This window comes from Bacillus rossius, chromosome 15 (genome assembly GCF_032445375.1).
Source record: "Bacillus rossius redtenbacheri isolate Brsri chromosome 15, Brsri_v3, whole genome shotgun sequence".
Taxonomy (NCBI): domain Eukaryota; kingdom Metazoa; phylum Arthropoda; class Insecta; order Phasmatodea; family Bacillidae; genus Bacillus; species Bacillus rossius.
This window is the reverse complement of record NC_086342.1, coordinates 8,504,191-8,517,174: the sequence shown is the minus strand read 5'-3', so window position 1 is coordinate 8,517,174 and position 12,984 is coordinate 8,504,191. Positions and strand designations below refer to the sequence as shown.

The 12,984-nt window shown below is 40.6% G+C and overlaps 1 protein-coding gene across 1 annotated transcript in view; it reads right to left on the bottom strand.

The window, feature by feature from the left end:
• The window catches only part of LOC134539534 (headcase protein), a 250,054-nt gene extending 239,266 nt beyond the window's left edge, over positions 1-10,788 (bottom strand). Inside the window, exon 1 of the mRNA XM_063381636.1 lies at positions 10,192-10,788. Coding sequence (XP_063237706.1) covers positions 10,192-10,703 — 512 coding nt within the window. The 5' untranslated portion in view covers positions 10,704-10,788. The remainder of the gene's footprint in view (positions 1-10,191) is intronic.
• Positions 10,789-12,984: the final 2,196 nt, after the last annotated feature.

Here is a 12,984-nt window from a genome sequence, read left to right as displayed (position 1 = left end):
TGCTTCTACATGTCTAGTGAATATGAAATAATTTAATTACAAAATAACTAATGTAATATTATTATAAAATGTTACTGAGACAAAACAAATTTAATCTGTTGATTTTGACTTGTGGTTGCGTTGTCATCTTTTTTTTTGTACGTTATTGATGTTAAGCCATGAAATACAATGCAAACCAGCAATGGCGTATTTTAAAAAATAATATTTTTAAACAAGTCTTCACTATTGCAAGAATCATTCAAAGAACGTTAAAAAACAAAACTTTTTTAACGAAGTGTTTCCGGACCAAGTCAAGGAGAAGTGTACTTTGATATTACTGAAATGTTCTCAACTTATACCCAGCCTCCCTGTGGCTGAACTTGAAAAAAAAAAATGTGTCATTAAGAAGGCGCCTCACGTCCTCGAGGTAAGTGAAACGCGACACATCTTTGATGAAGGATAAAAGTGACTGGAAGTTCGGGTTCCGCCTCGCTAGACGCCGGGGGCACAACACACTTAAGGTTCGTGTCATTATTTTTGAGAGCACGGAAAATTTTTGCAGTTTCAATCACCTCTAGGATAGACTACACAGTATATCTAGGAACTCGGGAAAAATACATCGGTTCACTGGCTACTGACACGTGACACCCGATAGCTGGGATGCTTTTGATTCGATTACTTATTTCCGTTGAAGTTGAATGGAGTGCAGGACAGAGGAGAGGAATGGAATGAAGTGAGGGATGAGGAATGGTGGAAGGGTCATAGGAAATGGAGGCACTTTCCTTTGCTGTCCCGGCCACAGTTTTGGAAGCTGTTGTTGATGATATCAAGCATCCCACGCTTTTATTTATACAGAGTGGTGGTGCATTATTGGACTGTTGGACAAAAAACTAAAATTTAAACTACATTACTGGAAGCGAATCACACGTAGTTTTCGCACCCACCGCTAGAATTCGTTGTCGGAGCAGCTACATCAGCTATCGAATCATTCCATTTGCATACAAAAAAGGTTAAACTTCATAATGAAACAGCTCCGTTGAGAGCGAAATGACCTGCGGAAAAAAATAAACCCATGCTTTGACCTGAATTCCACCAAGGAATTTTGACTTAAATACGGCCCATATTTTTTAAAATTCATTAAACAGTATATATTTGATCAAATTTCCCGTTAGCTTTGTGAACTTCGGTTAGCGCCATCCGCCACAGATTGCAGCACCGTGGTTACACATGCAAATTCCGCTCCATTAACGAATTTACTATTACCATAATGCCGTATACCGAGAGCTAAGATGTAACACATTAAAAAAAATTGTAATGTTCCTGAAACATACGTAGTTATATTTTTCCATACAAATTTTCCTCGGGAGATTTTTCAGCTCACGTCTCGAGGCTACCAGAAAGGCGAAGTGAAATGGAGGGTGTGGTGGAGAGAGGATGAGGGGTAAAGTGCGGGGGGTAAAGCGCACCACACGGGCCTGCGTGGCGTGTGGCGGCGCTGGAAATGCAATTTGCGGGTTCACCGAAAAGCCTCCTCAATTTTTCCTCGTTTCCCCGCTCAGTTTAGGCAACCCGCCCCGCCGGGACGCTAATCTCTCCGCGGACACACACCGCGCCAACCGCCCACGAGGAGAAGGAAGGAGGGGGGGGGGAGAGAATTGTTTTACTGCAAACCCCCTCCACCTCCCCCCACCCCATTAAATTTTAACTTTCCCGAAAAGAAATCCCTTCCCACACAGGTATATTTCGAAGTACCAATTTATTTATTTTTTGGAAATATTTTGGAAAAACTATAAACTCCTGGAAAATTATTAAGAACCTAATGTATCCTGATTTACGAAAGGATTAAATATAATCAATAGGGAAGTGATGCATCGACGTTAAGACATGGCAGGCAAGTTAGAGTTTTTCGTTTTCTTAAAATTTATATTAATAAGTAATTTTCCCGTTAATTTATTCCTACTTCTATCTTGATTCTGTCCTTGGGTCTCAAATTTTTGACGTGAATACATCTTTAAAATTGCTTCCATATTGGAAGGCAATTCAAAAAACGAATGGTAACAAAATCGGAGGATATAGTTTGGTGTTGCAGCTACATATCTATAATCTCCATCCAAAAATTTAATTACACCAATGTATAGCTAAAAGATCAAAAAATTCGTTACGCTAAGTGAGGTCTGTGACGCATCGCGCGCGGTGGAGGGGGAAGCGCCGCCATTTCGAGGTAATTTTGCTGCGTTCCGAGATTTCCATTCAGTATAGTAACTTTTGACTCGGAGAAGCTACGCCGTTCTTTTGAGTTTCAATCGTCAGCTCTCGTCAAAATCTATATATTGCATATATAAAACATTAGTGTAAAATAGTTACAGTTAATATATATGGTGTAAAATAAAAAATATATAATATCGGCCTATACGCGTCAAAAAGCCAAATCCAAATACAGAGATCGTATACGGTTGCAAAGGGCTTCCCAAAAGCAATCGAATGATACCAATAAAACACCATATGACCGAGTGAAGCAGTGCCGGGAACGTAAAAGAATGAATGCGGCCGAGCGGATCAACGACGGTGCCAGTACATCTGCATCTGGGGCGGTTGAAATTATGCAAGTGGTTGATGAAATCGCTTCTATATCGACGCCGGACTGTGGTAGGAATCTCGATTGTGTACGATCGTCGATAATGAAGACACATTGGGCAGCAGCTAGTGCACGTTTCACTACGAAGTTTGTCAACAATCCATTCGGACATAAGTGTGATGTGTGTGATCGTCTATGGTTTCTGCGCTCACTGAAGCCAACAAAATATTACCTGTTACGTACACGTATTCGCGTACAACACACGGCTGTGTCCATGACACAGCCACACCCCATTTTTTTTTCTCACGTTATTTTAGAGTCGTAAAAAGATCTCACAAGTATTAAGACTGTTTACTGCTTTGAGATAACATTTAGTAAAAACTGGGGAATTTTCAGACGAAACACAAAATGCAAGACAGTTATGATAAATTTTCAGGAAAATCCCTTCTGTAACAGCGATTGCCAGAAAATAAAATAAACAGCATGGCATACGGGACCAAAGCCTTGAAGTGAACAAAAAAATAAATTGTAATTAATCAATTCTGGGCTTTATAAATACAGCAGATAGCTTTGTAGCATTCGCACGAACATACAATTCGCCAAACAAAAAAAAATAACGCGCAATGTATATTTGGTGACAAACATTTTTTTTTGTAATTGCTACAAAATAAAATATATGAGAATGCATCAACCCGACATGACACATGCGTGCCGCTGACACCTGTCGAACGTCGACCTAAAGCCTCAATTACGTTAGGCGTGTTTTGCCAGCTACTCGTCGGCGGGAATAAACTCTAGCGCGTTTGTGACCGCGGTCGTCATTAGCCCGGCGAGTGTCGATGACAGAGGAACCGTCACGCTTGCTCCCTCGCTCGCGAAATGTTTTCATTGGTCCATCATATTTTCATCACGCTGCTTTGTAGTCCAAGCGCGTCATCAAAAAGCAAAATGTTTTTAAAAATTGTTTTAGTAGCCTTGAAGCAGTATTGAACGGAACTAATAACACTTTTGTGTTCTAAAAATATTTCCGTATAAAAAACATAAGGTTTTTTTATTATTTTCCCATTATTATTTTTTTGCCAATGGTAGTTTAAAGCTTCTATAACTTATGTTAATTTTGTTACTATCAGTCGCTTCCATCATCAGTCTTTTTAAGACATATTTTGTTCGAGATTAGTTTGTAGTTATTTTTTTTTTTTAAGAAAAATACTGACACCCTATTACTGGACAACAGCTCTAGAGATAACCAAAAAAAACAAGATGCGATTGACAAGTCAGCAAATTCCAAGCGCATTCTATGCACAAAAACAATAAATCCGTAGTCAATATTTTGAAAGTTAAACAAAAATAAGAATGGATTCGGTAGGGAAGTTTTATTTATTTTTTATTCCAGCCACCGGATTTTTTCAACTTTTTTTTACAAATTGTCACAAAAAGTTATAGATGAAAGTTATAAGATCTACAAATTTTCCAAACGATATCGATTGTGTGTTTAAGAACAGAGTTATGATTTTTTTGTCCTTTGACCCTTGTTTTTTCCACCTACGAGTTATAATACGTTCAAACTTATGTGACATTTTCCATATTACGGAAAATATCCGCACCCGCCTCTAGGATTTGTTGCGGGAGCAGCTACGTCAACTACTGGATCATTCGATTTGTAGAGCGAAATTTTAAACTACATAATAAAACGGCTCCGATAAAAGCGAAAAAAATACTTGAAAAAATATTAAATCCCGCTTTGGGACTAGATTTTCAAGGATTTTTTTTTTTTTAATACTGTCCCTCTTGTTAAAATCTCATTAAACAGTACTACTATAAATTTCCCATTTGGCTATGTAAACTTTAATTTCGCGCCATCCGCTATACATGGCAGCACTACGGTTACGAATTTCCGTTCCATAGTACTAAAATAAAATATGACTACTTGCTGTAATATAATACTTATATAACTTTTTATTTTTTAAAGAGGTTTGCTGAAATGAGGATTGTGTTTCATAGAAAAAATCTTGGTTGTAACACTTGGGAGAGACATGCAGAAGATAATTGCAAAAAACTTAATAAAAAATGTAAAAAAAAAAAATAAGCTGGGTTGTCACACGCTATGTGGAATTTAATTTTCATTTTCTCTTCATTACTAGTAGTTGAGGGCTATTACTGTCAATTTGATACTATACCTCTCATGCATTAGTTGTTTGTCATGTCAACAGATATTTTCTACGTTATATAACGAGTGTAAAAAACTCGCGTTAAGTGTTTGCAATAATTGTTATCACCAGGGCGTCCACACAAATATGCAGAAACATTTTCCCGACTTTTGCAATACTTTCCATGACCAAAGTTACAAAATTCCATCACGAATTTCTTCAAGAAATGTACCTATTTTACAATTTCCTTAAAGAAATAAGGACAATCCAAACCCCACCATCTCTATAGCTGTCCTAGTTAAAACGAAACCTTGCATACGCCTTTTTACAGAGCATGGCGATACACTAAAACACCACCTGGAAAATAAAATTCCCAGGTTTTATAGTGAATTCACTGACTTTCCCAGACCGATTTCAACTTCCCTGTCTTTTCAGAATGTGAACTCATTTACAGTAAATATATCTTGAAAATATTTCTTAGAGAACAAAGTATTGTAAGATGTGTATAGTCATAGGCGTGCGCACGGTAGGTGCCACAGGTGCCTTGGCACCACCATTAGGGTTAACGTTATTTTGTTTTTTACAAGCAGAAATAATACATACTTACAAAAATCCGTATTATTTCCAAAAAAAATATGTTTTCCAATCGTGTCGAGTTACAGATATGTGCTCATAACACTATCAGTATATCAATTATCAATCGAACCAACTATACACACGGAAACAAGCCAGTTGCAATTACGTGTGTTGTACACGCGGGCCGCGGCTACGAAACTTCTGAAATGTAAATACTTCTCATAGTTCTCCTCGAATTACATAGAATGCGCGCTCGGTGTCCACTGTTCACTCCACTCGGCAGGCGCACGGAATAATAGCCGCCGTCGGCCAGGGTTTATTTAAAAAAAGAGAGAGAGTTTAGTTAGTTAAAAGGATAGGCTTACTCGATGACTTATATGCAGTCGCCGACAAAACATTTTTGTTGTATTCCAAAAGTTAAAACTTTTGCCACAATCTTATTTGTGTATTTTTATTATTTTAATATTTTACATATTTAAGGTATGTTGCAAAAACTCCCTTGATTTGTTGATTTTAAAACTTAACATTAGAGAATGTATTTTCTAGCATTTATTTGGCGTCTTCAGAAAACATGTAAGTACGGTTTTTCAAAGCCACCAGCATGAATTCCGTGCAAACAATTTGTGCAATTTACTTTATGGCTCAACAAAGCTTAAAACTGTAAATAGTTTAGTAGTTTTCCTGGTGATTATAACGTTCAAAGCCATAATTTGTCATAAAAAATGTTAAAATTTTTACATCTGTGTATTTAATGGTTTTGTTCGGAAACACCTTAAATAGCACCATTTTGCGCTTTCAAATCCAAATTTTTCCGGGGGAGGATCCCCGGACCCCCCCCCCCCCCCCCCCCCCCGCTTTAGGCTCGGGGTCCATGAATGACAGGGCTGTTGTGTAATCTGGCACCACCACTACTGAAGTCCTGCGCACGCCTATGTGTATAGTGTTAGATTTACATAAATAGCCCTTAACTAATAGTAATAAAGAAAAAATTAAAAAAAAAACAACATGACAAGTGAGATCCCACCTTAAAAGAGAATCACCCAACAAGCCACATATTATTAGTTTTTGAATAATACATATAGCAAATGTGGTCGTCATTGCTAAGGTTTTAAAATCATATAACGAAAGTCATTGGTCTTATTCTGACGCCCAGAATGTCATCAAGAGCAACCAATCAGGGCCCAGATGGTTCGAAGCCGACACCTTGCGACATAAAAACACACACACCCTTTTTAAATGTAGAAAACATCGATGTAAATATAACTTTTACTTACCTCCGAACGTTTCAAGCGTACTACCAATACATATTCTTGAACAGACGAAAAACATCGCAGGCTGCTATTGATCACAGTAATGCCAGTTTTACGTGAACACATAGTCTTTTTTTCAAAACATGCTTGCCATCGTGTTTCATGTACTTTACGGTATGTCAAGTGCCAATGGCGGGAAAATAAAACAAAGGCAAAGGCTATTTCACAAACTAAATTTTTTTTATAATAACGTTTTAACATCACAGACTAAATGAATGATTTTGAGTTATTCAGAAATGTAACTAGGCTACAAATTAAAAATTATACTTATTTGATTTTCAGACCTGGGTACAAACAGAACCCATTATTTTGAAGGAAAAGAAAACAACTAAACATTGAGTTCATCATAACATGTTGAGTTTTAGCTTATAATTACGTAGGTACTTAATTACTACTTACTAACAAATGCACTTTGTACCTTACGGTACATAGGCTAATTATTTTTTTATATTTTGAATTTTGATCAAGAATAGGAATTAAAGGTTATGCTGTACTGATGATACACATGCACAACAGATTGGCATTAATGATTTTTAGATGGAAACATTTAATACGGCCGTGGTTGGTGAACATCTAGTCACGTGAGGGCAAAGCAGCCCCGCCAAACGCACGATATTCCCTTTTTGCTTGGTTCAGCCGACCCGTCGTTCATCGTTGTTCTTGGATTTGTTTAGTTTCCGATTCGGAGGCTTCGCCTGTGCAATATCTTGATCCGTCGAAACCTCTCGCTATGTTTTTAACCCACGTAATCTTGTGCAATGATACGAATATCTGAGAGCTGAAACTTAAAAGAAAACGTAAAAAAAAAATATAATTTTTAGTAATGCCACAATTAGATAAGCAGTAATCTGCAATCAGAGACAATTTTCAATCAAGCTACACAGAAATGTTTATTAGTCTAGAATCGGAACTGTTAACTACATATACATAATTTGAGATTTCTTCCCAACATGACTAAAAAAATGTTTAAAACTAAAATTTTCTAAAATAAGTTAATTATTTTTCAGTCCCAAATAGTCGCGACAATTTTTTATCACGATGGTTTTCAATTAACATAGGTACATACAATCTTACACTTATTTTTACTTTCCTCCCCATGGTTATATTTGTATATTCGATTTGTTTAGTACCTTCATCACGATGAATTAGGTGTACGAAACATTCACTCATGTCAAAAAATTTTCTTGGTTTACGTGTATAGCAGGATGTTAAACAAAACCACTACTGCAACGTGCACACTCGTACTCCAGGTTCCCGAACTGTTTTTTTTTTCAAGTTAATTTTATTAGTATTTGGTTGGCGTGAATGTACTTGCTTTAGTGTCAACAGTTTTATGTGATACGTAGTACGCTTTGAATTACGTACATACAATGCGGTTCAAACGTTGGAATGCCAAAACTATTGTTACATTCCCTTAAACGAAAAGACAAAAATTTGCACAAATCACACATTCCCGAATTGACAGGTTTTTCCAGACAAAATGGTTTCGTGACCCGATTTTGTACATAAATATTTGGTGACGTGATTCGTATCCGACGAAACTCGCAAAAATACAATTTCACCGTGTTAGTCTTAACCTTTAGCAGTAATACTTAGGACAGTTTTTTTGACAGTTGTTTAAATGAAAACCTTTAGTGGCGAATATGTTTATTTTTTTTAGTGTGTTTGCGTTTGATAGCTGGTGGGTTTAATAAAATGATGTGAGATTTTCACTTTGGATAGGTATCTTTAAAACCATTGTTAATGGATTTTTTTTTATCGGAGTCATTTTTCTAGCGTGAAACAAGCAAATGATCAATGCATCAGAATTGGAACCAACAAAATGACAAATCACGAAAACAAAACGAACTGACCGCCTCGAACTCTTCCCAACATTGACCCAGTTTCTCCGGCGCTCTAACCTTGACCTCCCTAGTCCCCAGTGACACAGCGCCGCGAAGGCGTTCTTCAACGAACCGAGAAGCGAACCAAATTTCAACCGCTAAACCTTACGACGTAAAAAAAAATAAAAAAATTGCGGTGACGGTGTTTCTTGTGTTCGGCCAACATTTAAGGTAACAGATCAGGAAATACTTACATGTTACGTATCACCGAGTAAACTCCCGCAAATGTTACGTTTTGCTCAGTTCACTGTTAAACATTTTTCACGTTAAATGTACAAGAACGCTGATTACTAGAGACCGGGAAAAATTCGCGGATTCATTTCGCGGTAGGCTAGACTGCAAACTCGTTCACCTTCATTCTTAGTCAGTGATTGGACAACCGTTTACCTGAAGGACTCTAAGCCAGTGAAAAACCTTCAACAAAAGAAGTATCAAATTACAAGCATCCCAGGTAACACGTGTCATGAGTCATTATGCAATGAGCAGGTGCAATTTGTCCTAGTACATAGAGGATCTTGGAGTCTATCCTAGAGGTCATTAAAATCGCGAATTTTTCAGTCTCTACTGATTACAAATTATCCATGGATCTTCGTGAATTTACGGACACTGAGTACAATTACTTTCAACATGATTTCAAATGAATCCTCGTAGTAAAATTGAAAAATTATTATAAAAAAAACTGATTCAAGTCCACACAAAGAGCACTCTTATTTTGTTCACGCGTGTGTCTACCTTTGTTTATAACGTAACATACAACACAAAAGGTCGAAATACAGCGCAGTTCACACGACGATTCAGTTAATTAAAACTACGATGGATTCGTAGTTAAATTCTTCGTTGAAAATACCGTAAAATTTAACTGTAATTTCTAACCGCGTACGAACGTTGGACATAATTTTTTTTACACACACATGGATGTATCATCGTGGGGCGAACTCTTTCAGCCGGTGACTACTGAAGCAATCTTTAAATTTTCAGTACTTCTAACACATGTTAAAAATCTCACGCAATTATTATAATCAAGGGCGCCTAAATACTTACGCTTATTTTAGAAACAAAATTATTTCGTGTTCAACTAATACGTTGAACACACGCTGCACTTTCAAACAACTGAAGAGCTAAGCACTTTTAACCAAAACCTGTGCAGAACATTCGGAAAATAAACTTATATCTAGAAAGATCGGGACATTGTAGGCGGATGTAAATGTCCAATTCAGACACTACACGTCTGTGTATATCTGCACAGATGACAGAACTGTCTAGACTATTTATTAGTTCATTTACTTGTTGGTCATTCATCCCCAAACGGTCAGTTTGTGCTCCCGATGATCACAAAATTTCCAAAATCACCATAAAAAGTTACAGATCCAGAATCACTTAAAGGGAAAAGGATATTGTGCTACGAAACGAATTCCTTTTTTTCCACATCTTGCCCAGAATCAATTCAACAAATGTAATTTCGTGATCAGAAAATGAAAAAGGAAAAACAAAAAAAAAATCAAATGATTGACTTGATAGGGGGATAATCAGTATTTAACAAGTACAAAGTTACTTTCAGAGTTGTAACAGGCTGGCATAACACCAGCAAATGTAATAACGGTACCAAAAGAAAAATTTAAAAATGCGTGTAGTTTTGTCTGAACGTGATTACGATCGACGTGAGAAGATCGTGGACTCTGTGGGCTCCAGCGCTAGAGGGTGTAGAGGAGGGTAAGACTTACCTGGAGCGGTCTGAGAAGAACTCTGACTTGGTGCGCCGGTTGCAACTGCGCGCCGGCGAGATGCTCTGCTCGCTGGAGGCGGGCGGCGACGAAGAGGACTCGTTGGACGAGGACATGGACCCGGCCCGCCCCCGGGCCACCGCCGCCGCCGCCGCCGCCGCCGCAGGATCCTCCGGCCCCCGGCCGCCGCCTCCGTGGTGCGAGTTGACCAGCGACGGCCGCGGCGCGCCGTTGTGCCTGTTGCGGCGCTTCTTCTTCTTGGGGGCGGCCGGCGGCGGAGGCGGGGGCGGGGTGGTGCCGGGCTCCTGCTGCTGCTCGCCGCCCCAGTCCAGGTCCTTCTTGATGTGGCCGCGGCCGCACAGGCAGCCGCACGCCTTGAACGCCAGGTCGTAGCCCTTCTTGGTCCACAGGTTCTGGTGGCGCTGCCGCTCCGACCAGGAGCGCGCGCGGCCGCACGACTTGAGGTAGGTCAGCACGCCCGCCTCCCACTGCTCGAAGCACTCGCGGTGCATGAGCGCGCCCGCCGTGCAGTGCTCGTTGTTGCACAGCACGCGGACAGAGTCGCGCGCGTCCGTCACGGCGCCGCCCCCGCGGAGGCAGTCGCCCGTCGGCACGCAGCAGCGCGCGGAGGCGGCGGCGGCGGTGGGGGCGGCGTCCGCCGGCTCGGCGTGGGCGTGGTGCCCGCGTCGGGGCGCCATCTCTCTCTCTCTCTCTCTCTCTCTCTCTCGCGAGACCCCTCTTCCCCGTCCGCGACTACCGCCGGGCGCTAGACCTACAGATCATCCCAACACTCCGTGACACGAGGACTTGTTTACAAACAGGGCAGGTCGTCTTCCGGAGAGACCCCCCAGCGGGGGGGCTGGCTTTGGTAACAAAAAAAAAACGAAACAAAAGTCAATAAGGGACCAGAAATGTTTTTTTTTCTTTTTTTGTGGAGGCAGATGGATCGACTGGAAAAATATTGTTGTTCTCGGTTCTTATTTTTCTGTGGTCGCCTCTCTGCAGGGGAGATCCCCGAAGATCACCTCCTAGTCGTCGTCGTCATCATCGTGATCCTTCCTCCAGCGTATCCGCCGCCCGTCTGGAGCGCTGGACGACGCCCGGCCGGCCTAAATGCGGTGGGGACCACGCGCACACACACACAATCCCCTTCCTTCCTCCCTCGCCGCGAACCCGGCGCGTACTGACTCCGCGTTTCGCCGCGGCGCGTCGCTCCCGTCGCGCGCATGCGCGGTCCGGGCCCTTCCCTCCCCTCCGCTCCTTCTTTTCCTCCCCTACCTATTCCCCCCCTCCAGAAAAAAAAACTTCCCGTGGCGCCCAGCCGCGCCGGCCGGCAGTGACGAACAACAGCGCTCATTGGCGCAGCAGCGGCCGGCGCGTCGGCGGGCGAATTGCGTTTCGCGCGCGCGCCTCGCGTGTTTCAGCGCAGAAAGTTTGAACTACTCTGCCTCTCCCCGCCCCCCCCCCCCCCTTCTTTTCCTTTCACCATCCATCACCCTTCCCTCTCGTTTGACATTACGACATCGGGGATGGGAAAACGGGTGAAAAGGGAGGGGGAAGGTGCTAGTTAGAATCTCGCTTTCAATATCGTCGACTGAAACACGTACGATACTGACGTTCTCTCTCTCTCTCTCTCTCTCTCTCTCTCTCTCTCTCTGCCACCGTTACAGATTTTCACTGCGCACGTCATCAATAACACCAGAGTCACTCACCTACCGTTCATCCCCTCTCATTCCTTCTTTTCTTCTCATCTCCCCACCACCCCCTCACCCTCCTTCCTGATCCCTCACAGCCAGCCAATCCGGCCGTTATTCCTATAAATCAAGCGAGGCAAATCCCCGCCCGCTATATCCCCGCCACCAACACCACCCCGGTGTAAACGCTTCGCTATGAAATTGGACCTTTCATGACCATCTGTGCACGGGCTGAAACTGACGAAATTATTTCCGGGCAGAGGGTGAGTTTTTTCTTTCTTTTTTTCCTGGGAAAAGTGAAAAACACGGGGTTGGGGTCGGGGGTAATTTCGCTCGGTACATATGGGCGCAGCACGTGTATGTGTCCGCCAGGCGATATACTTAAGGCCCGGTCAAAATTAACGTAGTATTAAGGGGGTGCCGACTATTTAAGCTCATGCTTTTATATTTATATTAATCACAGATCAAATTGTCACCGTTTCAAATGGTTTGAATATAACGAAATGAAAAATATAGGTATACATTGTATACTTTTTGCATGAGTGACATTTTTAACTATTTTGGGCTGTTATTTGTAAAATGTTTTTTTTAATGGAAGACACCGATTTATATAAACTCGAAAAGAAAACGTTAAATATAAACTAAATATAAACTAAATATATACTTTCAACAAAATCTCTAGAGCCGTTTCCGAGATACGAGAGATGTATTTATTTTTTATATTTATAAAAAATTATTTATTATGTATTTATTTTTACAGGCAATTAAAAAGTTTAATGTTTTATGCAGTTATATAAATAGGTTAGAGTGCCTAGATTACATATATAGACAATATAAATTATATATATGATTATTTTGCGGTACTGCAGACGGTTAAATCAAAATATCACTAATGCTCATAGTTCAACGCTTTATTTTAAATAATCAGCTATATTACAGTGTTCAATTCACAGTTATCATTAATTAATTTTTTTTAGTTACCTAACGAGTCGACCCATGCGTAATTTCAAAAGTACTTACTTATCAGAAAAGTCTGACGTGCCAGAAGCTTTGGTTGAGTGGTTTTTTGGTGGAATTTTTTTGGTTAAGTTGAAGTATA